The sequence below is a fragment of the Cavia porcellus genome, unplaced genomic scaffold, assembly GCF_034190915.1.
Source record: "Cavia porcellus strain 051 isolate PalLab524CR breed Dunkin Hartley unplaced genomic scaffold, mCavPor4.1 scaffold_18, whole genome shotgun sequence".
NCBI lineage: Eukaryota > Metazoa > Chordata > Mammalia > Rodentia > Caviidae > Cavia > Cavia porcellus.
In genome coordinates this window covers 28580091-28607206 of record NW_026947501.1, presented here as the reverse complement: position 1 = coordinate 28607206, position 27116 = coordinate 28580091, and the positions used below count along the sequence as shown (strand labels likewise).

Genomic DNA, 27116 nt, shown 5'->3' with positions numbered 1-27116 from the left:
TACAGGAATAAATCATCACACCACCATTGTTAGAAGTGTCTGTGAACAGGTGGCCTGGTACCTGATTCCATCTATAAATTTTTTGAAGGGAGAGGAGCAAGAATCAATTGGATTTCCCAACAGGGTTTATTTTCATCATTAGATACTTGCCACTAATTAAAATAGATCACCACCTGTTCCTCTCATAGGGCACTCGGAGCAGTGTGCCAGTGTCCTGAGTGATTTACAAACAGTTTTGTATGTTTAAACTGCAGCGTCCTAAGATTGAAGCTAGAACCAAGCCACTTATCCACCGGGACCCCAGAAAATTAAATAGGCTTGTCCAGAACGGTAAGCTCCGGCAGCCTCTTCCTAAACAAATGGTTTTTATGTGGTATGTATTTCCAGAGTTCTAGGCATCTAGATGGCAAGGTGTGTCTGTCCTTAGTAAAGGTTGGGGAAGGTTAATTAAGGTACTGCTCACTTCCAGTTTTTTTTTTTTTTTCCTGCCTCTATCTTTTATTTACATGAGGTTTTACATCAGATTTTATTTGATTAAATATGGGGCTGGGATCCACTTTGAAACAAATGAAAAATAAATCCTTCTCAAAAACTGCTTGAAAAATTATAAGAATCAAAACCTGAATCCATTCCCAGATCTGCAACCAAGATACCTCTAATTCAGCCATTTGTTGTTTCAACACTGAGCATAGAAGCCAACTGCTGAAATCTTCTTGGTGCCTGGTGCTATATGCAACCCAGCCCATGAGAGAAGGAACAGGTAGGTATAGAAGAAATTATTCAGTCTGCTCAGACAAGGAAGGGGCTCAGGAGGCAAGATGAGACAGCCAGGACTGAGTGAGCACGAAGATGTTCAAGAGAAAAGCAAGGCCATATAAAGGACCTGGGTAGAAGACCATGGTGTGCTTGGGTGTCCAGTAGGCAGGATACTACACTATATGAGATGGCACCAGTTTGTGGCTGCCAAAACCTGCATGTATGTCCAGAGTACCAGAGAGCACAATGTAAGGCGTACATGACCTGAGTACAAGCATACAGCAGATGCCTTTGCTAAGGCTTAGGTTCTTCAGGCCAGGCCTATGTTCAAAAGGGCCAAAGGGGCCAGGAGTGGTGGTGCGCTCCCATAACTCCCAGCACTCGGGAGGCTAAGGCAGGAGGATCACCGCAAGTTCGAGGTCAGCCAGGGCTACCAAGTGAGTCCAAGGTCAGGCTGAACCACATAGTAAGACCCTATGTCACCAAAAAAAAAAAAAAAAAAGGGGGTGAGAAATCTGTTTTAAAGAGGAGGTCTACAGCCAGTCTGGTTAGAAGTACAGTCAACCAGCAGTAAAGGCCTGGGACCTCGGGCCATGGAGGGTGGGTCAACATCATGGTTTGACCGGGATGGAGGGGTTTCCTACAATATGGGGTTTTCAGTGAGTGGAAATGGCAAAGTCTCAGACAAACTTCATGGCTAGACTGCGTTGAATGCAACCACAAAACTTTTTCAACCCTTCCTTGCTACTCAATACCTTAAACTTTGAGCTAAGTCATCCAGACTTCCACATCCGGTTCCTGAACTAGCTCTAATAATCTGACACTTTCAAAGGGATCTGACTGTTCCTGCCCTATAACAGCACTTCAGTGGCTCCAAGGGACTGCATTGAACATCCTGCTCTCCCTTTAGGAGGGCGTTGGTAGCACACAGCAGTGAAGGCCTGTCCTGATGGCCTGTCCTAAGAATGTAAGGCTCTAATTGAAAGGAGGAGTAAAAAAAGATAAATCTCCAGGTCTTGGGGAGGCATGTATTTTACATGTACGTGGAATGACCACCAACAACGCCACATCCACAACCTCGTAGAGTCCAGGATGTGTCACTCCGTGACAGGCACACTGGCTTCCACTCAACAGCTCAGCGATAAAATTAACTCTGCATCACTAAAGGCATCCGGTCACAGTCAGTAAATGCTGGTGTGAGTAGTCAGGGAATATGGTCATCTGATTTTCTATGGCATTGGTTGTTAAGCCATTTTTAAGAAACAGTCTGCTTTTCCCAAATAATACTGTATGCAGATTCAAAAACAAAGAGGTGGAGAAAGAGAACTGCTCCGGTGGAAGGGTGGAGTCCAGGGCACAAAGCACATGGTGTGTTCAGACAGTGCTTTCTCCAGAAAGTTAAAGCTCCAAATTTATCTCAGAGTTGTTACATTAGCCCACGGATGTGAAACCACCCTTCCAAGAATTAAAACATGATCATGTTTCAGTTCTGTAGAGGCTTAAAGAGTGTTTAAAATTTCCCGGAGGAAGACATGGCTCAAATCCTGTTTTAACATGTAACACTATTAGTCACATGACTTTGAATAATTTACTAGGGATCTGTCGTTCAGATTGCATCATGTTTTGTTTGTTTGTTTGCTTTAAGGCAGGGTCTCCCTATGTAGCCTGGGCTGGGCTCAGCCTCCCCGGTGCTGGGGATTACAGGCGTATGCCACCACACCCAGCTTCATCATCTTTTAAAAAATGGGTAACATTTCCTGCCTAGCCAACACCCAGAAAACTGGGACTGACAGGTGTACATGTGCATAGTTTGTCAAAACGTAATACCACAAAGGGTAATGCATTTTCACAAACTCGATGCAGGTAAATACCATCTATTACATGCAGGCTATCTGCAATCTTGGGTTTATATTATCAGTGCCACATCCGTCCACTTATTAACTTCCTGCATGTTCAGTGCTGATTTAGTCTCCACTGCATGGCTGTTGCTATAATGCACAGCAACCAAGATAAGGCTTCTTTCACAGCATCACCAGCTTCCAAGCAGCCTGTCACCAGCCCCGTCTCCTTTATTATATCATGTGCTTACAGTATACGGCCAGAAATCACTCTCTAATAGTCTCAGCTGCACAAATTTTCTCTCTCTGAGGACAATTTTCACTCTTTAAAGGCAGGGTGCACAAGGCAGGTTTTGCACACCCCTCCTTCTCAGGGACCCAGACTCAGGACCAAACAGCTAGACCTGAGTTACCGAAAGAATGAAACATGCTCGATGTGTAGGAAGTTCACACACAAACCATGCCACTAGCACTGTGGGTCCAGGCATGGGCACACAGTTGACTGAGGTGAGATCCCAATCTGCCACCTGCGTAGCTGCTGCCTCTTTCTAAATCTAGTTTCGTGTGTGTGTGTGTGTGTGTATGTATGAGGTTTAGAGTACCTACTACTGGATCATTGTGAGAATTAGTGAGTGCTTAGCACAGTACTTGGCATTTAATAAGTCTACAATTTTTACCACCACAATCACCACCAGCACGAAAGGCTCGTGTAACCATGTCTATAGCACTATTTTATTTTTTTTATTTTTGGTTTTGATTTTTGAGACAGGGTCTCACTATGCAGTAGTGACTTTGTAGCCCAGGCTGGCCTCAAACTTGCAGCAATCCTGCTGCCTCAGCCTCCCAAGTGCTGGGATTACAGGCATGTACCACCATATGTGATACTATAGCAGTATTATTAATTGGAAACTGCCCAGATAACCATCAGTGTTCATGTTATGAGTGATTTCATCAGACCCTGAAATCGAGAGTAAACTGATATACAATATCGATAAATCTCACATTAGAATACAAAAAATAGATTTGCATTAAAACAAAATAATGAGTCTATATACGTGAACTCCTAGAACAGACATAGCTAATACACATGGAATGTTCAAACATGACTTGTAATCCCAGCACGCTGGGAGGCTGAGGCAGGCAACTTGCAAGTTTGAGCCCATTTTGGCAATTTGGTAACTTAGCAAAAATAATATAAAAATAGGGATTTTTCCAACATGAAGGTCCTGAGTTCAAGGTCCTGACCCTTACACAATAAAGAGACAAACTAAACTGTCAGAATGGCAAGGTGGAGACCCAGCATTAAATGGGAAGGGACACAGAACTTTCTGGAGGGTACTGATGAAGACTGAACTAAACAAGTATACGTATATCTGCCAGCTCAAATGATATGCTCTCATTGTATGTTGATTTTAAAAAAGTACAGCCAGACGTGGTGGTGCACACCTGCAATCCCAGCACTTGGGAGGACTGAGGCAGGAGGATTAGTGAATTTGAAGCCACCCTGGGCTACCAAATTACAGAGTGGAAACATGACTCAGTAAACAAAAACAAAAAGAACAAATAGTTGAATGCTATGAATGTTCCAGTTTTGGTTGAAATAAGCTTAATTCTGTAATTTATTTCACAACACAAACACCACAAAATAGACTGGAAAGCAAAAAGATGATGAGTATGATAAAGACTGATGTATCTAGTAGAAGATCGGGTCTTTTTGAGACCAGGTCTCTCCATAAAGCACAGGCTGGCCTTGAGCTCATGGCAATCCTCCTGCCTCTGCCTTCCAAGTGCTAGAATTACAGGAGTGCACCACCACACACGGCTCAATTTTGTCAAACTGGGGGAAAAGCAAAAAAAGAAAACATTCTTTTATATGCATTTTAAAAATTGTTTTTAAAATTGTACAAATCCATGGGTTACCATGTTAAAATTCAATACACATACAGTACATAATGAGCAAATCTGGGCAGTTAACATTTCCATCTCTAAACAAATTGCATACGCCCTGGCTAACACTAAATTCTGTCTAAGATATTCTTGGGCATGTTCATCACTGCACTTGCCAACCGTGTTACTTCACACATGTAACCCATTCATACAGGTCTCAAACACCTCGGGTTCTGAAGAAGCTCAGTGGCTGTGGGCGCCCCCTGCCTCCTCACCATGGACTATAAACCAGGACTCAGACAGAGGCTCCCCTCTCGCTAGCGCAATGAGAGCCCACCAAAACTGGATGCCCTGAGACTTCCCGAATTCTCTCCCACATCTTCTAGTTGGACTCTGATTATCACTAGATGTTTGGGTCACGTATGAGATTCAGAGCCTGGCCCTTGCTCCAAAATGCAGGCCCTCTGAGGATGAGCCCCCACGCAGCTCCACACCAGTCTCCTTCGAAAGAAAAGGCCCAGGAGGCCCGGTCACCCTTTCTCAGTAAAATCTGCACCCAGCACCTCTTTAGCCCTGCTGAGCTGGGCCTACAGCACCGGAACTCTAGGGCACATGTGAAGGTCACACAGCTGGTTCTCCCTTATGTCTCAGAGAATCAGGCTGATGCTCCCTCTTTTTATCAAAGCAGAAATGGAAGATCACAGCCAAAATGAACAGTCTGAACTCAAATCCACTTAAACCTAGAGTTCTACTCCTCACCCTGACCCTACACAAGAACTAGATACTACATTTTATGCCTGTCAAGCAGCTATTGATATCAGGGTTGTCAGTTTGCTGGAACACTGCGGTCAGAGTTGCTTTAAGGCAGTGGTTTCTTTTTTTAAACTTGTACACGTCTGTAGTACATGCGATGACTTCACCATGGGGGGTTTGTTCATGCACACCGCACACCCTAATTCTTCCTTTGTCCCCTTCCACTCTTCCCTCCAACCTTTCTGCCCCTCCCCATTTACAAAAGCTGCACCTCCATTTTTTTCCTTCAATGCTTTTTCTTTAAATCCCTTTTCCTTTCCTTCTCCCCTCCCCTATCTCTTGTTCTCCTTCCTACTTGAAAAAGTTCCTCCTACTTCTTAGTATCCGTCCTCCATTTTGCTCTTTATCTGTGTTTCTCAGAAACTATGTGATATTTAAATTTGCAAGTCTTGTCGGGCATGGGGGCTCACGCCTGTATCCCAGCACTCAGGAGGCTGAGGCAGGAGGATCACTGCAAGTTCAAGATGAGCCTGAGCTACAAAGTGAGCTCAAGACCCACCTAAACTGCATAGAGACTCTGTCTCAAAAAGACCAAAAAAAAAAAAAAAAAAAGAAAAGAAAAAGAAAAAAGAAAATTGCATGTCTGATTTATTTCACTTAAGATTATGGTCTCAAGATGCATCTGTTTACCTACAAAGGGCTCAAGTTTATCCTTCTGTATGGCAGGGCACTCCATTTTATTTATCCACTTTTTCATGTAGTGCTTCTACTTCTTCACTGGAGAAGTGTCTGTTCATTTCACTTGCCCATTTTTTGACTGGGTCTTTAAACTTGAGGAGTTTTGTTTTGTTGTTTAGTTCTTTATGTATTCTAGGTATTAGTCCTCTGAGGAGTAAAAGGTAAACTTTTCCCACTGGGTAGATTGTCTATTCACTCATTGGGTAGTTTTCTTTGTTGTGCATAAGCTTTTAAATCTGATGTGACCCCATCTGTTAGTTCTTTGTAGTATTTCTTGTACAACCAGGTTTTTGTAGCTGAACTCGTTAAGGTAGCAACTTGCAAAGTGTCAAGACAAAAACCTTTCGTTGATTCTGGCCAGCAATTTTGTTAAAGAATGGGAAATAAATACAACTGTATCACATTTAAGAGTAAATTCCTGAATCTCTTGTCATTTTATATAACTATGTATTGTAATGGCAAGCAGAAACACTGAAACACTCCCCCGCCCCAGAATTTGGAGGCAGATTTATGTCTTCAGACACTGATCATGATCATTCCCAAAATATCAGGCTCTGATCTTTGGTGATCTAGGGCTTATTATAGGGTAAGCAAGCAGGAAGTACAGAGGCAGAATGGCTGGTCAGTTGGGGATTGGTTCTGACAATGTGCATCACAGTGACCAGCCGTTTCTAGGACACAGAAGCAACCAGAACAGCAACAGTAGCTATTACCTGGGCAACTAAAGTATACTGAGTGGGGGGCGGGCCATTTGTTGTTACAGCTTGTGTAAGAGTCTCTTGCTCTAAGATATAATCCAAAAGAGTTAGAAAGCTACTGATTTAAGGATTAGGTCCTTCTAGATTTGATTTGAGGTTAGATTCCAAGGCTTAATTCCTCAGATTTAATAAACAGTGCTGGAAATGAATCAAGGCTCTGCCAGAAACTGTGTGGAACAGGCAGCACTGGAGCAAAGGCGTGGGGACTCCTGTGGTGGAGACACATAATCACCAGGGGCAGTAACAGAAGCAGGTGCACAGGTGAGGCCCACAGCTTCGTGCCACTAGACCAAGCAGAAGGCTCAGGCCGTCCCCCACCACTGACCCCAGGCTTTCTTCTCAGCTCTCCTGGAGAAGGCTCAGGCCGTCCCCCACCACTGACCCCAGGCTTTCTTCTCAGCTCTCCTGGAGTTGTCAGCAACAACAAAGAAGACTCTTCCCTCTTTCTGGCTAGTCTTTATCAATTTAGGAGCCCCCATCTCTGCTGCCATGCTCCACAACTCACACTACCAGTTTGCAAAACAAGAACTTAAAAACCATGATCAGTCACTTGACACCTCAAGCCCTCATGTTCATCTGCCTCGTTCCACCTTCCTCTCTGTCTCCAGCAACAGCCCCAATCAGCTGTCTGGTGGGCATGTTCAGCATCAAGACCAATAATTCTAGGATGTGTCTGCCTGTGTGTGCCACAGGCCACATACAGTGCTGCTTTGGGGGATTCTATAAAATGCACATTCAACTACGACTAAGAGATACATGCCTTCCCCCAACGGTTCATTCACAATTTTTGACATGTATCTATATGTACATATGCTTGTTCTTTGGGGTTTTATTTGTTTTTATTTTTGAGACAGGGTCTCTATGTAGTTCACACTGGCCTTGAACTCACTTGTATAACCTAGGCTGGCCTCAAATTGTTGGTGATCCTACTGCCTCAGCCTCCCAAGTGCTGGGGCTCTAGGTATGTACCATCACACCCAGCTCATGTGCTCATTCTTGTAACATGCTGTCATTTGAATACGCCACACAGTTTCCAGTATGCTGTCACTACAAGCAACACTGCTATGAACATTTCTGGACATGTCTCCTTGGGTACACATGGGAGTTTGTTCAGAGCGTACCTGCCTAACACATGGGCAAAAGCACAAGCCCCCACGTTACCTTGAAAAACTTTAGCTGAGCATGTAGTGTGAGCCCTAGTGCTGAATACAAAGGCTCACCCAGGCACAAGCACACCAACACGATAGGTGTGGTCTTGATGCCTCAACTGGGCCCAATAGAAGTTTGATTTATGCCTTAGCCTCTCATTAGCTGCATTATGCACTTGTGTGAGTGCCATAATACAGACTTTCTCAGGAGCAGATAAATTCATCAGAATGCAAACAAAGGCAGGGCATGGTCACACACCGCTGTAATTCCCAGCACTTGGGAGGCTGAAGCAGGAGGATAACTGAGTTTAAGGCCCGTTTGGGTTACATAATGAGTTCAAGGCCAGTCTGGACTACAGAGGGAAACCCTGACTCAAACTAAAAAAGTGAAACAGAATCAACAGGATTGGGTGTGGTCCTCTCTGAAGCAAATGTGTAGATCTAGAGGGCCCAAGAGAAAGAACTCCCAGGCAACGTGGAGTCTTTGCAGAATAATCCTGTAAAAGGTCATGCTGAGCCCATGCTATGTCCCAAGGCTTCAGCAAACATACACTCATGTTAAGAACTACACTGGCTTTTAGACAAACCAAACCCCTAGAGACTCTCAGGAAACTTGTGACAGAAATGGGCACCACCTGGCTTGTAAGCAAACCCTTTCCTATTCCCTGCAGCAGCTCTAGCCCAGTCCTTTCTGCAGATATCCTACTCCACCAGCTTCTTGGAGCTTTTCTCCTCCTTCAGGTCCTTCTGTCACCCTCACAGCTGCTGCCCCTTGGGCCCTCTCTCCTATCCTTAAGATGCCTCCCACCTTCCACCCTTCATGAGCCTCACAGGTGCCATCTCTAAAATGGAGCAGGATTACTGTGAAGCATCAATCAAACAAGTTGTGTAAAAGCACCGACACAGCTCTGTTCTGTCCCCTGTTCTATGAAGGCTCCATCCTGGCTCCGAGCTCCCCGTCCTGGCATCCCCTTTGACTCTGCTCTTCCCTGCCCGCCATACCCGCATGGACTGTGCCTGTGCTCTCCCATCCCCCCACCTCTCCTCCCATTGTTACTGCTGCTGCTGCAGCATCAGTAAGACAGCCGTGCTCACACGCTTCAGAAACTTCCAATGGTCCCCAGTGCCCCCTGACGAGTCTACACCTTAGGCTGGCATGCAAGGCCTTCTGGGAACCAGCCCTTACCCACCTTTCCAACTGTAGTGGCCACCCATGAGAAAATCACTTGCTGGGTGGCACACAGTGAAAACAGTATCCAGACGGGATTAAACAAAGCTTAGCGAGCTCTTATCGCAGAACTTTAAGCCTTTAATACCTTAATGTGCACTCTGATCTTCACATTTTCCCCCACTTTTTTTTCAACGTCATGAAATAGTCGAGGGCAATGTTTCCCAATATGCCTACAGAATGCGCCAGTTAGGACATGTACATAGGCCCGGTGACTATGGCCCATCGTCACCACTGTAGGAGATCTCTATGGGGCTATAAAATCCCAGGCAGGTGGATAAAAAGGGAATGGCTGCCAGCAATGCCCTGTGAGGGCTCAGAGAGACGCTTCAACCTTGTCTGCCATGGCTACCAGCTTCCCAGTCCCAAGCTAGGGACCCTCAATGACACACAAGTCTTTGGGTCCCTGAGCAAAGCCACCCAAATTGTCAAGAACAGTCAGAGCCAGCCACCCCCTGGTGCAGTACCTGTCCCATCTGGGGTGGACCTCACAAAGGTGGGCAGCATTTTCACAGAAGCAGTGGGATGGGTGGTGGCCCCAAGTCCCTTTTCCATCTCCTTGCGGAACCGCTTAGAAATGTCCAGAAGGGTCTCATCGGAGAGACGCATGTGGTAGAGGTACTGGTCAACCTAAAATCAGGAAACCAAAAAGAGAACAATGGGTTAAATTTATGATAGTATAGTTCTGCGTCATGGCATATCACTCAGAGGCAAAATCTGTCACGGACAGAAGGTGATTATTAGACTATTAGCATAAATCGATTTGACAAGCCTTTGTTTTGGAGAAACAACAACAATCCTGGGGTTCCCTTCTTGGAAACTCCCACCACCACCACCATCATCATCATCACCCTCCTCTTCTTCCTCCTCCTCCAGCAGATTTTCCAGTATTTTCATCAAGTCCTCTTGATTTTCTTTTCCTTTGCAGCATTGGGGATTGACCTCATAGCACTTTATCTTAGAACATTTTATTTTTTATTTTGATATAAAGGCTCACTAAGTTGCCCATGCTGGCTTCAAACTTGTGATCTTCCTACCTCAGCCTCCAAGTGGCTAGGATTTGGGGCATTGGCCACAATTCCTCAAATATTTTTAACAGGACTTGCAGCCTAGGGTTTCCAAAGCAGCAAAAGGTATTTAATCTTCTAAGGACACTAGTGCACTCCTTCGTGACAAAAAGAGAGAAGTCCCCTTACTCACTTCTCTCTTGCAGGCTGTATCTTAACTCACCATGGGATCATGCAAACCCTTCTGTTTGGGACTGACCACTGCTGCCTTATAGAATAATGGACTGACCCTCAGAAGCCCTCACCAATCCCCATTCTTTATCATTCTTCCAAGATTCCAAACGTGGAACAATCACTCTGGGGTAAAACAATGGAAGCAGCCGTGAGCAGGAGAACAGAGTCCACAATGGACCAGCCAATTCCTCCCTGCATGCCAGACAAGGGTCACAGACACACGGATCCCAGGACAGGGTAAGGACAGAATAGGAACAGACGGTGAATGGTGATGGGGCAGCTTCTTCCCGCTCAGCGGGTTTCAGCCTTTTCTCCCATCCTTCCCCTACCCACAGAGAATGGGAATGCATAAATGGCGGATTTCCCAAAATCTCCTGCTGCCGTCACATATTAGAAAGCTCCCTTGGACTATCTGGGTCCACTGGTCTTGACTGGGGAGAATCCAGCTGTCACTGTGTTTCATTTCAGGCTCCTGGTATCTCACTTGCCTTGTGCCCACTAACCTTCCAAATCTGCCTCAGTGTTCTAGGGGTGCAGGGTAGTAACCACCCAGCTCTGCCCTCCCAGGCCTAATTACTTCTTAAATACTAAATAGTAGGCTACTTCCTAAATACTAGGGTGCACACATGTAAGTCTTACACCACCTGGGGATCAGAGGCCCAGAACAGGTCACATTCAGGACACGCCTGGATGCCACATTAACACGAGTCCTTCCATGGCGCCTGCTTAGTGCCAGCTCCAAAGCTTTGTAGCCATTAACTCATTCAATCCTCACAACTGCTTCAGAGGTGGTAGTGTTAACACCTCTATTCCACAGAAAGGGAAAGTGATGTGCCAATCATGAGGACCTAAAGGGCCCCACGGGGCTGCACAGGGCGGCCTGGCTGGCCTGTGTCCTCACGTGCTCTGCTAGCTGACTGCCCCTCTTCTGCTCGATTACAGTAGATTCATAGAAGCCAAGTGACACTGCAGCTGACCAAGCTGGCCACACCTCTTAAAAAGATGGCCTTCAGCTCCAGTGACCCCCCCCCCAAAGCAGATATGAGGAGCAGACAGCAGAGACAGCAGGCCATAGTCCTAGCCTGACAGGCCAAGGGCAGCAGATATATCTCTGTTCAATGTCACAAGCATGCCACATGACAAAGTCAGACCTCTCACTCAACTCTTCTCAAAAGGCTGAGAGTCCCACCCACCCTCTCAGCTCTAGGCATCCGAAAAGGTATCAGGAAAGCAAAGACAGCTATTAAGGCCTTGTCACCGGTCCTGAGGTATAACTCAGGTCTACAAAAGGACAGCTTCTACCCCTGCTATTCTTAGCTTATCTTTGTTTTCAGTTGTATTGTTTTGTTTTGTCTCTGTTATTGGTGGTGGTTTGGGATTTTGTTTTTATTTTTTAATTCAGGATCTCACTACATAGTTTAGGCTGCCTTGAATTCACTCTGTAGCCTAGAGTGGTAATCCTCCTGCCTTGGCCTCCTGAGGGCTTGGATTACTGACATGCACCACCATGCTGGGCTTCTTAGTTTATCTCTTGCTACCATGAGGATTCCTGGAAATCCAGGCAGATGCCTCTCATCCTTACTCTCAAACAAGTAACCCTTTAGTCAAGTCATGCTCCCCTTTGCCCAATAGATTATAACCATCTTCCTAGTGTCCAATGTCAGATGAAAACACAGTGACAAAGATGACAGCTGATGGTAACTGAACATTGAATGTTCACCAACATTTCTTACCTATCTGGTGCGTTACTTTACGTGTCTAAAGCACTAATGATCTAAATTCTCTCTTGCCAAACTTCCGTATCCCTGGTTACAGTCACTCAGGTGCCAAGGGGCAGAGCCTCACCTGTCCATCAGGGCCTTTCTAGGGTGGGCAGCCACTCCCACCCTGCTGCCCTGTCATTTCTTGGATGATCCCATGACCTTGGCTTCCTCTCCATAATGAGGGACTAAGCAAAAGGACCCAGAACACCTCTAAAATTCAAAAGCCCAGTATCTTGGCCCAAACTTCCCCTCTTTCACCTTGGAGTTCTTTGAACTCTCAACGCCTGAGTAGATGGCACCTGGGCGTGATGCAGTTTATTAGGGCCACTATGAAGGGACAATTAATCACCTAATGCCACAGCTTCCTGAAGCTACCACAGGTGCCCACTTGGCTGGGCGGACAGTGTTGTGTTGGGTCAACAGTGGCCAAGAAAGCAGAAGTCAGACAAGATGCAGCCTTCAAGCAACAATGATTTTCTCACATCAGGAAGGAAGCAAATGCAGTTTCCAGAATCCTATCAGCTTTCACCAAAGTCAGAAGGAAGGAGCACCTGGCCCAGTCACAGAAGACAGCCACTCAAAGAGTTTGCCAAGTGGACACATGGCAGTGGAAGACAGCTAAAAAATATCTAATCTTAACAAATGAAAGTCCTTTGGGGTCACTAGTTCAAAGTCCCAGTGAATAAAGCATCTGGCTTTGTTGACATTATTTCTCTCCCACTCCAATAGTTACCAGATCAGATTTGAATGCTTCCAAGCATGAGAAGCTCACTACTTCTGTAAGCTCCATAAGAGAAGCTCAAGTTAAAAAGCTTTGCCTCAATCAAATAACCGTGGTGACTTCTGCTCAATCTCCATTTTGCCACTTGTGATAAGAGTTCCCAGACTTACAAGTTCCCTCTGATGAATCTGATCAATATTTGGATTTACACTGTGTCGATAAGCTTAATTTAAAAAAAAAAAACCTTTAGACTTGAATGCATATCAGAATCATGAGGGCCTTTCTTAAAAGGCATTAAAAATCCCAAGTATCTCTCCATGCACAGACTAACCAAATGAGCACTCCTACAGCAGGGAGCTGTGACACCATCCCCTGTCCCAGGCAGATTCCCATCTCCCAGTGATGGATGAATGAGTGACTGTGTCCTAGTCAACATGTTTAGGGTAATTGTTACTACTCTTCTGCCTGGGGTCTCTGAAAGCCAATAGTGAAAGACATGAGGCCAAGTGTGTCCCTGTGAAATAATCCCGTGTTGATCCAGGGTGCCGGGAGCTGGAGAGACAAACCCTACAATTGCTGGAAAGAGATTTAAGTTGTTGGAAACCATCAAAGCAGAATGATTCAGGCTAACACTCAATTTTTTGTTGCTGGGGGTAGCGAAGCAAGGGCTTTAGTACAAAAAAAAAAAAAAAAAAAAAATCAGTGAGCAAATCCTACCTGTAACATTTACACAGATGGGCAACACTGGAAAACTCACACTTCTGAGTCCCATCCAGTTTCTTCACTATACAGTGGGGGCAAAGAGCCCTACACACAGACAGAAGCATAATTAAAAGCACCAACCTGAAGCACTGTACAGCCCTCTTCTACCCTTTCTCCTCTTTCTGCTAGATTTATTGCTGCCTAGTGGCGTCCTCTGAAGAGCAAAGACATTTCTCAACCCCACTCAGTCATACTCAAGAGTTAACCAGGCAAAGACTTTCCCCAAATTATTCCATCTTTCCATATTGGTGGGCCTATCACACAAAGCTGCTTCTCAGTCTCTTATCTGGGCCAACAGAGGAAATGAGGGGCTCTCTTCCAGGCTAGAAAGAGAACCCAGGGGCAGGCCAGTGCAAAGCTATGCTGGAGTCTGGGAAAGCTGTCTGCCTGCCCTAGAGGCAAGGGTGTGTGGTAGAACGATATAGCAGTTTTAGCTGAAATCTACTTAGCAATGTTGAGATTAGAACTTCCTTATTAGGCAATTTTGGTCAATTTCATTTTCCCCATAACAAGTTTCCGGAGATTAGCACTAAAGGAGGGGAAATTACAAAGAGCAAAATAAAACACAGTAAGAAATAGGGAGATTAGAGCTGGGCGTAGTGGCTCATGTCTGTAAATCTCAACATTTGGGAGGCTGAGTCAGGAGGATAATAGGCAAGGTTCAGAGGCCAGCCTGGGCTACATGATGAGACCCGTTTCAAAAAAAAATCTGTACATAGGGGTGATCAAAATATACAATGTTTAAATTTTTAAAATGTATTACAGTAAAATACATATTGCCATGGACAAATTCCCCTCACTCCAAACACTTTATTACATCATTTTTGTTACTTTCTGAAACAAAGTGAGGTTAAAAAATACAGTGATACAAAAATACAATAAACGCTGCCAAATGCCAAGCACAAAACAAGCTCATAATAACATTATAGTGTGTTCTCATCCATCTTACTCACCAGATCTGGCACTAGGCAAATCTGGCTCTTCCCCGAAGTCACAATGACCATGAAAGGTAAACATTTTGAATCAATCCAGGACATTAAGGCAGCCTCAACAATGCAACTAAATACATTCACAAAAGAGGACTACTTTAGACATAGCAAGAATCAGGGGATAAGTGTGTTCAAAGTGAGCATATTTTAAAAGGAGATTAATGATAATGTGTCTTTCACTGTAATATAGTTGTTGGTTTTTTTCTAATTTAAATGGTCACCATATTTTTCAATCACACTGCACATAGAAACATAATTTTAAATGAAATCCACTGTGGAAATTAATACTAATGGCAGCTGAACAATGTGAATGCACCTAGTGCCACTGAATTGTATAATTTAAATGGTCAAAATGGTCAACTTTATGTTATATTTTATCAGAATAAAAAGATATTTAAGAAATCAAAATCCCTGGTCTCTAGAACTATAAAGACAGCAAAGAACCTGACTCAAGTTATAGACCAGTAAATGAATGCCTCGGTGTGCAGGGAAGGATGAATCTTGGTAGATCAGAAAGGCAAGCACGAAGCAAGCCATGGAAGCTCAGAGGCTTGGGCAACCTGTACGACACAGCTTCTGAGCTAAGTCTTCTCAGAGGACAGATGTTGACTTGGAGATCTCGGTGTGAAAAGGCTCAAGAGCTGTGGCCAAGCCCCAGGCCCCAAAATATTATGAATTCCAGGAGCCAGAAGGCTACACAGATCACTGCATTACCCCATCTCCCTACTGATTGGCTTCATTTTAGAATGATTTAATTCTACCTTTTTTTTTTTTTTTTCCTCTTAAGGGCTATTTGTCATCTGCCTCCCATAACCAATCAGTCTAATGTAGAATCTGAGAAATCTAAAAACAGGCCACAGCAGGTCAAAAAAAGAACATAATATTGAATTTTTCAGGTGCTACTCGCACAAACAGTATTACTGGTCAGGGTAATTCTATTGTTTCTAATCAAAGAATCAGGGTTGTAAAGCTCACCACATGGAATAAAGCTGCCATCCTGCTCCCCCTCCCCCTTCCTTGCTCACTCAGTTCCTTGTAGGGTAGTGTATAAGTCTGGGTGCCCAGATATACCATGTTCCCTGCTATGGCCAACATGGTGAAAATATTTACTCACAGAGAGTTGTCATCTTGCCTAAACAATCAGGATTCTCAGAGTTCTGTCCTCAACTCCAATAAACTATCTTTAATCAAAGTTTATTTTTTTTTTTTGTTATTGAGGGGTTTTGTTGTTTTATTTGGGGCAGGGGTCATCATACCTGCCCATTTGATGATGACTTTTATTCTAGAATGCCTTTTACTGAAAATTGACTCAAGTTGCCAAAGACTTTCAGTAAGCAGGTACAACATAAATAATGCATGAGTGAGCAAAAATGCTCACCAGTCGTTTCTACAAGACACACCCTCCTGGAAGAAAGGTGAATTCAAGTGATCAAATACGATAAGAAAGGAACTGTATAAGCTTAAAAGCATCAGAGCAAAGGATTCAGAGATACTCAGGAAATCTGACTCTTTTCCAGAAGTTGGCATTTCTGTAAATACCTAGAACATACTCTCCATATGGCACTGGAAGAACACTAATCAACGGTTACCTATTAGCGTCTACATCCCAAGCAAACCAACTCATCAAATTTCAGCTTTCTGAACACATAGGTTGTTGTCCTGAAGATACAATCAAGGTATCTTAATAGTTCAACCCTCCTCCTGGAAATTTAGGAAGGGCCATGCTACCTGAAAGTGAAGGGCCCAGTCTACTTTACATCAACCACAGACAAAGCAAGGTGTGGCGAGGCACTGCATGACAGACAGGAGAAAGGTACACCACCCGTCACCAAAGGCAACGTGAGTGAATCTCACAAGGTGATGCTGAAAGCAGCAAACACAAAAGGGGACACACTCAAAGTGAGTCATTCATGGTAAGTACAAAAACAGATCTGTGCTGGTGGAGAAGCCATGACAGCGGTTACACTTAGTTGTATGGGAAGGGGAGGGAGGAGTGTCTGGGCAGAAAGTAAGACTGGCGGGGGCAATCACTGTGACTGGATCTGGGTGGCAGTGACCCTATTTCAATTTTTTTAATATAGGAAGAAAAAAATGCCAGGATCCCAAACTTGGCCATCGTCTACTTAGCACATATGGTCACATCACCAAAGGAGATCAGAGGTCAAAAGAGGATAATCCCAGCTGGACACTGTGGCACACGCCTTAATCCCAGCACTAGGGAGATGGAGGCAGGAGGATCACAGCAAGTATGAAGCCTGCTTGGGCTACACAGTGAGTTCAGGACAGCTTAAACTACTTAAGTGAGATCATATCTCAAAAAACCAGAGGGCAATCCCAAAGGGAGATTCAGTTAAAATCCAGCCACATGCAGCCTTCCAGTGACTGTACATGACACATACTTTGCTACTAAGTTTCAGAAGAATTTCATATTTTTTGCATTTTTCCTTTGCACAGTGTTTTACTACAAAAGTTTGACAAGGAAACCAAAGCTTGGAGAAGCCTCAGCAAACCGCAAGTGTTGTCCCTGGTAGCACCCACAACATCCGGTGACCAGCCAAGTGTCCCAACCTGGGGCACAGGTGTGCCCATCCTAGGAAAGCTGGGCTACTGCTATCAATGACCTCATTAATAATAATGCCCTCACAGACTCCTGGGAGGGCCACGGCTATGCAAAGAGCAGCAAGTTTATCCTGTACCCTTGCCAAGGCACGGCCAGATGCTCCCGATAAAGGCAGAAGAGATGAGCTGGAGAGGACACACAGCACCCTCACAAGGGTTCTTTGAACACCCGTCCTCTGAAACCCAGCAGATCGAAAGCAACAGCTGCCACCACACTTTCTGCAGACAGGAAGAAGAGGCCTCACTCGGGGTCCACTGTGCCACCTCAGGGAGATTCCGGTGCTGACGCACCATGTACTCACAAGCCTGTGGTGAGTGTGGCACTGATCAGGAGCACATGAGCCACTCCTCCAGGATCCTGTTGCACAGTTGTGAGTCACAGGGTTTCCTGTTCTTCCAGTTCTCACTCTCAACTGCATCAGGTTACAGCCAGACAGACCTCAGGCAGCAGCACCTGTCCCAGGTCCAGGAGATGGGCATTTGAGGTATCTAGCCCTGGGGCCTCCTGTCTTCAGATTCTGCTCTGACTATGGGGCAGCAGTGGAAATGAGTAGTTTGTCCCAGCTGTCCAGGATCCTGGCTCTGTACACTTACTCAAGGATCCTGATTGACCACCAAATAGAGTATGCCAGGACTGCGCTCCAAGGACACCAGAGCAAAGGACTCCATCCATAGTGAGAAGGAAATATGCCAAAGTGTAATTACAAACTGAAGGTGAGGCAGACAGTTCTATACACTGTAATAAAATATGAATTTATCGATCACTTACATCAGACACATACATCACTACAATTCTGAGCAATATTTGTCTTGAAAATGTTAGGAATGTGTGCATGCATTGACTCCCATGCCTAAAATGTTCTCCTTGGACCTAAAAAAATTCCCACTCGATTTCAGTATTAATGTCCTCTCCCCAGCCAGTGATGCCAACACACTTTTAACATCTCATTTCTGTCCTCCATAGTCCCAGAGGACCACAGGCACCACCTAAATCAACTTTATATTTGGGCTTCCAGCAGCTCTCTCAAAACTCAAGATGTAGTAGGTGCTCAAGAAATGTGTCATGGTTCCCTACAAGGGTACAGAAATGCCAGTTGGCGTTGGAAGAAGGAACAACTCAGTGAAGGGGAAGAGCTGGCTACTCTGGACTGACAGTGCTCTGTCCACTCTTGTTCTTTAGGCCCATGTGCTTGTGGTATGGATCTTGCCACTTTTCCTCCCCATCCTCCTGCCTGTCCACCATAGTACAGTAGATTCCCTAGAGACCAGAGGCCACCACCCCTAAACACCACAGGGTCACCTGCACTCTCTGCTGCCAAGAGACTGCCTGCTGAGTCAAGTCCCTCTGCTCCACGGCCTGCCCCAACATCCCCATCAGCCCCACTCACCCCCAAACCCCACTCTCCATAGATAAGGGATGCATGGCAAGACACCTATGCATCCCTGTGCCCAAGACCATCTAAGTTTACACTGTGGTGGTGCCCAGCTATGAACAGTACTCCCTGAACTCTAACTCTCAAAAGTAGCCCAGTTTGAACAGTAAATTATATGGTTCACACAGGGGCAGCCCACAAGGCAAGTCCTAACTTTGTTCTTGGGGAACTCACACTTTAAAGATGAGACTTCATGCTACACAGATGGGTGTTTAAAGGAAACCGGACAGAGATCAGGAAACTGGGTTCCAGCTCTGCGACCTATTCTGAGTACCAGACTGCTCCCTGAAATACAGAGCATCAGATTTCTTCAGCTCTAAATTGAAGAGTTTGGATTACATGATCCCAAAGGTCCTTTCGCAGCTGACACCTGACTCACAACCCCATGAAATCTGCAGTTGGCCTAAGCAACCCTGTACGAGGGGCAGGGATTACGTGCACGCATGGGTTCAGGAGTCAGACTGTCTACCATCTCCCCGAACTCTAGCTTGCCCTTGGGCAGAATGGTGTCCCTCTCTGTGCCTGGTGTCTTCATTCAAATGACAGACAAAGTGCCCGCCCTGGAGGGCAGCTTGATGGTGGCCTGAGTTACTGCACATGTGGAGCGTATTAGCAAAGGTCAGCTCTTAACATTGCAGCTATCTGTCATCTCGGAGACCTTTGTGGGGAAGCAACTGATGGGACACAACCTTATGTGGAAGGCGTCCTGGAGGACAGAGAGAGAGAAATCTGGAAAGATGCATTGGAGGAGGAAGAAGCCCTTCAAAGGGAAAGAAGGGAAAGAGCCTCAGATGCACTCAATTAACTCTAATTAAAGCTGTCAAGTGGTTTTTTTTTAATTCCCTCATCAGATGAGAGAAATGCCAAAAAGAGGCTAGGAACAGGTATTCGGATGTAGCTCACTGCTGCAGTGATAGAGCACTTCCCAGTATATGCAAGGCCCTGGGATTTGACCTCCAGCACTGCCAAAAATAAACAGCTGCCCATGATTTCAATGGGGCCTAACTAGCCCATTCTGGAGCTCATCTTTAACTTAAAAACATAAAAATAAAGAGGTTGGGAATATAGCCTTTTAAGAATTCAGATTGTATCCAGGGCCAGGTATGTTCAACGTCCAGGGCAGGCAGGAAGTGTGGCTGGGTACACCCCAAGGGCTCCAGGGCCAGGTTCTGGGGCCCAGACCCATTCCCCCGGTTGGCTCTGAGATCAGGTTTGACCCAGGTCCCTTCAGGAAAAGACAGTCAAGGTTGTGACCACTTCAGGAGAAATGAGATTCTCTAGTCACAGAAACAGAGCCAAGGCTCTTGACTGGAATAAGACAAAAGTTGTTCAAAGGCTAGAGAATTTAGGTCCCGCACATATAATCCCCAGAGCTTTGTCAAAACCTGAGGCATCCTAGGGTCAGACTCAAAAGTCTCACCTCAAGTCTGAGGATGAGGGACAAAGAGCTCTGAGGTCCAAGGAGGCCAGGAACCTCCATGCAATGAGCTAAAGATTATGGGCGCACCAGTCTCATCTGACAGCAGAACACAAATGAGCCTAGACCCACATACTCACAAAAATGCCCCCAAGCAATATGCAAGGGGATGCAGTGTCTTTCTGCCCCTGTGCAGGTGGATAGGACACAGAATCCCTAAGAGCATGTCCTCTTTCCCCCCCGTTGTGATACGTAATAAATAAAGTACTTGACTATGTCAGAAACAATTGTAAGAGCTTGACATATGAACTCTCACTTAATCCTTCAAACTCCCCTATTACGGTGCTATTCCACAATCTCTTCCTTTTATAACAGGAAGAAACTAAGGCCTAGAGAAGTTTCATAACTGGCCCAAGGCTATTGTGTGATAAACCAGTATGCAACCCCAAGGAGCCAACTATGTCTCACTGCAGGGCTGTCCGTAACCCTCAAGGGTACCACTGGCCTCTCCCCTCTGCTCCCCAGCCCCGGCAGCTCCAGAACTCACGTTTCTCCTGCTCATGTGCCTCCCCTGTCCAGAAGCCCAGCAGATGCCCAGTCTCCATAGAAACTCTTAACACAGCCAGAGTGAGTCTCCCGAGGACAAGCGGGCAGCCTTCCCTGCTGCCTTTCCAGAGCTCTGACACGTCCTACAATTTTCTGGTCCTACAATTTTCTGATTGAGAACACAGTAACATCGACTAGTCCCTGCTCCTGGACACCGACCTTTCAGTGAGAGACCACAGGCAGGCTGACTGTGGACTGGCCATCCTGACCTTCAATCCATTTTTTCAAAGGCCATTTCCCATCATGATGTCCCATGATGTGGCACATTCATTGTCAAGAGCTGAGGGCTCTGGTCCCACTTGGAGCTACCAACTAGCTATATAAATGGAAGTGATGTATTTGAAAACCGAACAGGGAAAAGGCTACATTCTTCAAATGCAGTTGATCAACCTCCACCCCTTAGGCATTTTGGAACAGGTAATTATTTGTTGTGGTGAGGGATGATAGTTTGGGTCTAAATTGTTCCCCAGCTGATGGACTCTGAGGAAGTGCTTAGATCACTAACTCCACTGAGTTCGTCTGATGAGCGACTAGGGAGGTGGGGCCTAGCTAAAGGGAGTGGGCACAGGGAAAGTGTGACCTTGGGGAACTATACCTGGACCTGGTCCCTGGCCCCTTCCTCTCTGGCCCTTCTCCTCTACTTCCTAGTTGCTAAGAGGTGAGCAGCTTTCCTCCCTCACACCCTTCCTGCAAGCCGGTCTCTTCCACCTCAACTCAGGCCCAGGGCAATGGACCCAGAGGAAAGTGAACGAAAGTTTCTTCTTCTCAGCTGTTATTAGTAGTTACTTCATCATGGCTAACCCAGTGGGCTACCTTGTGCATTGTAGGATTAGTTATCATCTAGTGAACTCGGATTTGATTAACCACACCTCACCTCTCCTGCTCTAAAGTGGCCGTGACAGTCAATACACAGTATTAGAAAACAAACCAAATTTGCTGACTTTAAAACTCCAGTGATGGGGCTGGGGATTTAGCTCAGCTGCATAAGTGCATGCCTGGCAAACTGAGGTCATGAGTTCGATTCCTGGTACCAGGAAAAAAAAAGAATAAAACTCCAGTGATAATGAGCAACCTCTTATCAAAGAGTTGGTCTTTTAAACAGGAAATGTCTGAACAAAGGAAGCTCATTTTCTTGGGTGCCCTAATTTTTGGCACATCCTATTTCCTCACTCCCACTGCCATATTTTAACTCTGTGGTTATATTGCTCTGATTTTCCTTAGAAAAGGCCCACTAACTGCTCTTGAACTGCTTGGGCGCTGGAAATGTTCAAAAAGTGAAGTTTTGCTGGGTGTGGTGGCATACTCCTGTAATCCGGAGGATCGTTGCAAATTCAAGACCAGCCTGGGCTACAAAGTGAGCCCAAGGTGGCTCACGCCTGTAATCCCAGCACTCGGGAGACTGAGGCAGGAGGATCACTGTGAGTTAGAGCCCAGCCTGGGCTACAAAGGGGCTCAAGGCCAGCCTGAACTGCATAGAGAGACCTTGTCTCAAAAAGACAGACACACACACACACACACACACACACACACGAACATGAAAAGTGATGTTTAAAAAAGATGGTTGTTTAGCAAGAGCTACAAACATTCCTAATACCATCCATTACCTTTGGAGGAGGGGAAAGAGTAGTACCTTTGGAGGAGGGGAAAGAGTAGTATCAAAGACACTAAGTAAGGTGTTACAAATTGAACAAATGACACATTATACCTGTCAATGACACTTCACCTAGCCAAAACTAACCCAGTCAAAAATAATATTATGGCTTTTAGCCAGGCATGGTGGTGCATGCTGGATTGGAGGCTGAGGCAGGAGGAGCCTCACTTACATTGGGAGTTCAAACCCAACTTGAACTACATGACAAGAGATGCTGTCTCAAAATAATAATCACTATCCTAGTAATCTCAAGATTTTAATCTGATTACTCCTACTACTTTTAATAACATTCACTGTGTGTTCAAATGTATCAAGGTTCTGTTGAGGTCTAACTCTCCATCAAGCCATCATGATGTGCCCTCTTTAGACTTAGTGGCCAAAAGGTATCTTTCCTGGAGTCTTAACTCTCTAGATATCTGAAAGGCATCTTAGTTTCTGTTTTTCACATAGCACCCAGAGGGCCTTGAACCTTTAGTAAGTTCTCAAAAGACTTTAAAGTTCTTGTCCAGCTGGACTGTTAGAGGCTGCGTTGAATCTTTCTGCTCCTAAGACAGCCCCCACAGAAGTGCAAGCTAAAGGTCAACCCTTAGTAGAAAGTAAAGAGCCTAATTAAGCCCTCCAGATTTCAGCACTAGTTTGATCAATGGCAAAAGAAAGGATTACACATTTTGTTTCACTTCTGTGGTTTACTCGGGTCTGATTCTTATTCCTAAAACAAAAAAACTCTTGCATCTTGAACTAATTCACGTTAGTGAATTAATACACACAGACAGGATACAAGCCTTGATTGTTGGAGAAGGAATCATTCCCCTTCCCTTTCTGTCCCTCTCAGGGGGCGCTTCAGGGACTAGCCCTGAGAACTGCTTTCCCTCACGGCATCTACACACTCATCCCTTGCTCTGCTTCTTTCTCCACAAAGATCCCTTCCTTTATCCTCGAACCCACCAGTGACACAGCTGAATAGCCAGGATTCCCCCTGCCCTATGGAAGCAACTAGAACAGAACACTACCAACTCTAATGTATGCCGAAATGAAACAAATGTCTTGAAAGATTCAAGTCCAGCAACATGGGCATCCAGGTGAAATAGAAACCGAAAACTGAAAGAGGAAGCAGCTTTTGAGAGGAGGGAATTAAATGGAATAAAAGTCAGGCTGAACACTCAGGGCCACAGAAAGGGTAAGGGCAGAATGACCTCATGTGAATAGGTGTAACAGAAGAATGGTGACTCAAGCCTCTGGAGCATGAAAAGACAGAAGATGAGAGGAGACAGAACAGGGGTAGAGCCATGTGGCTTGCAGTAGCCAACAGAGTTATAGAAGGCTTCTGAAATAATCTGGCTCCAGAAAGAGACTAGAAAAGAAGCCACATAAGCCTCTGAAGTAACCCACATACCATATGATAAAGATGTAGCAGTGACAAAGGAAAGATGGTGAAAATGAATCCAGGGCTTCCAAAGGGAATTAGCTAGTGGGTACTGATGCCAGGGACCAACCCAGGAGAGCTCATTCACTTCCAGACCTACTGGGTGGAAATGCTGCCAGCACCCATGAGCAACACACACCAGGTGCCCCCTAATGCCCCCAGAGACAGGTGAGCAAGTGGCTAGGAGCACGGTGTTTTACAAAAGAGAAAAAATAAACAGTGTTCTTCATCAAAACCGGTGACTTTGGGTAAGTTAGTGCCTCAGTTCCTCACAGGAAAACAGGGATGCACAAAATATGGAGTTGTTTCAATGTTAATGAACGGACTCATGTCAATACACAGCACATGCTCTGTGTTTGCTCCTGAGTTCCAAAGTTTTAACTGGCAAAACAACAATAACACTGTCTTCTCAATGCCACGAAACGTTGGGCTGATCCCCTAGGAGCCAGATGGTACTATCTCCCTAAACCTTCAATGTCCTCGGACTATATGTTGATGTCATCACAACCGGATTTCAGAAGAATCCAAACTGAGGCCTTTTTGAAAGACTAAAAAAGTCAAGCTTTGGTGATCCCTGTTTCCTTCCAGGTGCAACTCATCAGGACACTCCCAAAATATCCTATTCTCATCTTCCTCACTGAGCTGGAATCAAACAGCTCTGCACATCTAAGCCTGTTTTACTCACCTACACTGGGAGTCTAAATCCCAGGCCTGATCCTGATGATTAAAGACCTTATTCAATCCTGCCCCCATTGGTAACTTAGAAGAAATACATCCAAGTGTCTTGAGGGAAACTTCACAGGTTGAAAGGTGGCTGACAGCAAGTGTCTTAGAGAAAAGATGCCTCCAGGAAAGATGTTTTCACATCACTGTACTCAACCATCACAGACCCATAAAGTGGACAAGGATTCGGTCCTCTAAGTTTCGCAAAGAGAAATGGAACTCCCAAAGAGGTGACATGGTCCTGCTGTGCATGGAGCTTATAAAGCATTTCCAGGTACCCTAACTAAACTATTTCCACACGGGGTCTGAGACAGGATTCCCCGGCCACACAGGAGTAATGTAAATAAGTCAGTTTGTGAAAGAACTTAAATGTCCCGGAGCAATATCCACCCAAATTAGAAGACCTCCCTGGTATTAATGATCCTCCACTTTGTACGTTAGGACTTGCCAAGAGATGACAGTCTTCCCCCCAAGAGTTAACTCATATCTTGGGCAGAGTAACATACAGAAGTTGCCAAGATCCTGCCAGCTCAAGACACATTTTAAATAAACTGAAGTGCAGGGCCACATCGCCAGTAGAAATTAGAGTAACAGATTATAAATGGTAAAACTCAACTAAACCAGGAGTCTCCCTTCAAATCTGAGATTTATCTTCCACCGCTCTGGAAACATCAACACGGTAACTCCTCATACTCGCCAACGAGACCAGGACCACCAGGAGTATATAGCAGATAGAGACCCACCGCATGATGTCCAGACACTTTCCCTAAAATGTGTTCCCATTAGACATTGAAATTTCAAGTACGCAATTAAGCAACACTCAGTACTAGTAGCCACACTGCCCTAAAATAATCCCCAACCCTACCCCTCTATCCCCCACCAACCCCTTCCTCAATCCCTAGCCAATACTCCGGCTGACTGTTGGATCCTGGGCATTTCAGAATCTGAACTCCCCCTCGGGTCTGAGAGCCCAGAGCCTGGCTCCGACCCACCCTCATCTCCACACCCTGAGGCACGGAGTGTGAGAACCCCGGCTAGGCCTGAGGCTCTTCTTTCTTATGTAAATGACCGGCGGGCCGCAGTGTGAGCTTGGGTTGAGTGGGGTGGCACGAGCCAGGTAGCAGCAGACAGTTGGGGCCTCCAGCAGGAAAAAAAAAAAAAAAAAATCTCGTTTTCAGAACAAAAATCTCAAAAAATCTGGGAAAACGGGAGCTGAGGTAGAGGGAGTGGTCCTTTCCAAGTAACTTTTAAGTGCTAATCAAAGTGTCCAAAATCCGCCCCCAGATGAGGGGCAAATCTCCCGGACGCGACGCGGGGCGGTCCCTAAGCAGATCTGGGGGGCGGGTCGCGGGAGAAAGGACGCCCCTCGCCAAGGCTCAGTTCCGGAAGCCTCAGTTCCGGGGAGGGGGCGCGTCTGCAGAATTCCTCTGCGTCCTTTCCCGCTCCTTCCAGGGTCTGCTTTTCCTCTGGTCCGCCTCCGCGGGGCGATGAGGAACCACAGGAAAACCGCACGCTTCCTAAATGCGTCCTTAAGCGCTGGAGGCCCCCAGCTGCCGTCACGCGGCCACAGAGCCTCCTCCCCCAGCCAGGATCCTCCCCACGTGCTCTCGCCGGAACTCGGGCTTCAGAAGGGGGGCTCCTCCCACGTGGGCCCAGCAGTCCTTGACTACGTGCCGGCCGGCGCCCCTCCAGAAAAAAGGGGGGGAAAAAGTATGGGGAGAGCGCGCAGGACCGCGGGGCGAGAAGGCACTGCACGCGCGCGCTAACCTGCCAGTGCCTAGCGGACGTGGCTCCTCCTGCCTCGGAGTTTCCCAGATACCCGACTTTTCCGCGTCCCTAAACCCTAATGAGGAAGAAGCAGGACCCGGGAGTTCCGGGAGACCACACAACTTTGTAGAAAGCGACACATGCTGACTTACCTTCTGCACTTGGTTACGGTTGAGCTCCGTGAAGAGGCAGGCGATCAGATGCGAGGCGATCATCCTGCTGCGGCCAGACGGCGTGGAGTTGGGAAACCGAGGCGCAGAGGCTTGCGGGGCAGGAGAGTGGCGCGGTCCGACCGCTTTGTACCCGGGCTCTGCTGACTGGCGGGAAACCGGGGTCCCAGGCGGCGCCCAAGCAGGCTAATAGCGGTTGCGGGCCGGCTGGTGGGGTTTCGGGTCTCTAGAAACTCGTTTTTAGAGTCACGGTTGCTAGAAACTGCCTAAGTATCACTCCAGGCGACTTGTTTGGTTATCCAGTGTCGAGCCGCTAACTTCAGCTACAGGGTCACTTGGGGAGAATCACAGCCAGGCTCCACTGAGGCAGTCAGACCACTCCGGCTCGCTCGCACGATGCCCCAGCGAGCGAATCTTCTTAGCTGAGTGACACCGCGTTGCTAGTGGCCCGGGACTCTAGAGCTGGAGTTTCGTGCAACAATGTGGCTTATTGAAAGGCTGCCGGCTCGCGGGCCGCCCGCTCAGTGACGTGCGCTCTCCTATTGGCTGCACAGAGAGGGTGTGTGCGCCCGCGGGCCGCCCATCGGCGCGGCACAGCCAATCAGCGCGCACGACCCGCGGGCGCGGCTACTCCGACACCCGAGCCGGCTGGCTTGAGAGGCGCGCCTGGGGCGCTGGGCGGGGTCTGGCGCTCAGGATGGGACGTGTGTTCCGTGGCATGAAGC

At 46.4% G+C, this 27116-nt stretch overlaps 1 protein-coding gene across 1 annotated transcript in view; it reads right to left on the bottom strand.

The window, feature by feature from the left end:
• Positions 1-26888, bottom strand: part of Hk2 (hexokinase 2) — a 63184-nt gene extending 36296 nt beyond the window's left edge. Inside the window, exons 1-2 of the mRNA XM_003468966.5 lie at positions 26374-26888; positions 9574-9736 (exon numbers count right to left, since the gene is read on the bottom strand). Of these exons, the coding sequence (XP_003469014.1) occupies positions 9574-9736; positions 26374-26436 (226 nt within the window). The 5' untranslated portion in view covers positions 26437-26888. The remainder of the gene's footprint in view (positions 1-9573; positions 9737-26373) is intronic.
• Positions 26889-27116: the final 228 nt, after the last annotated feature.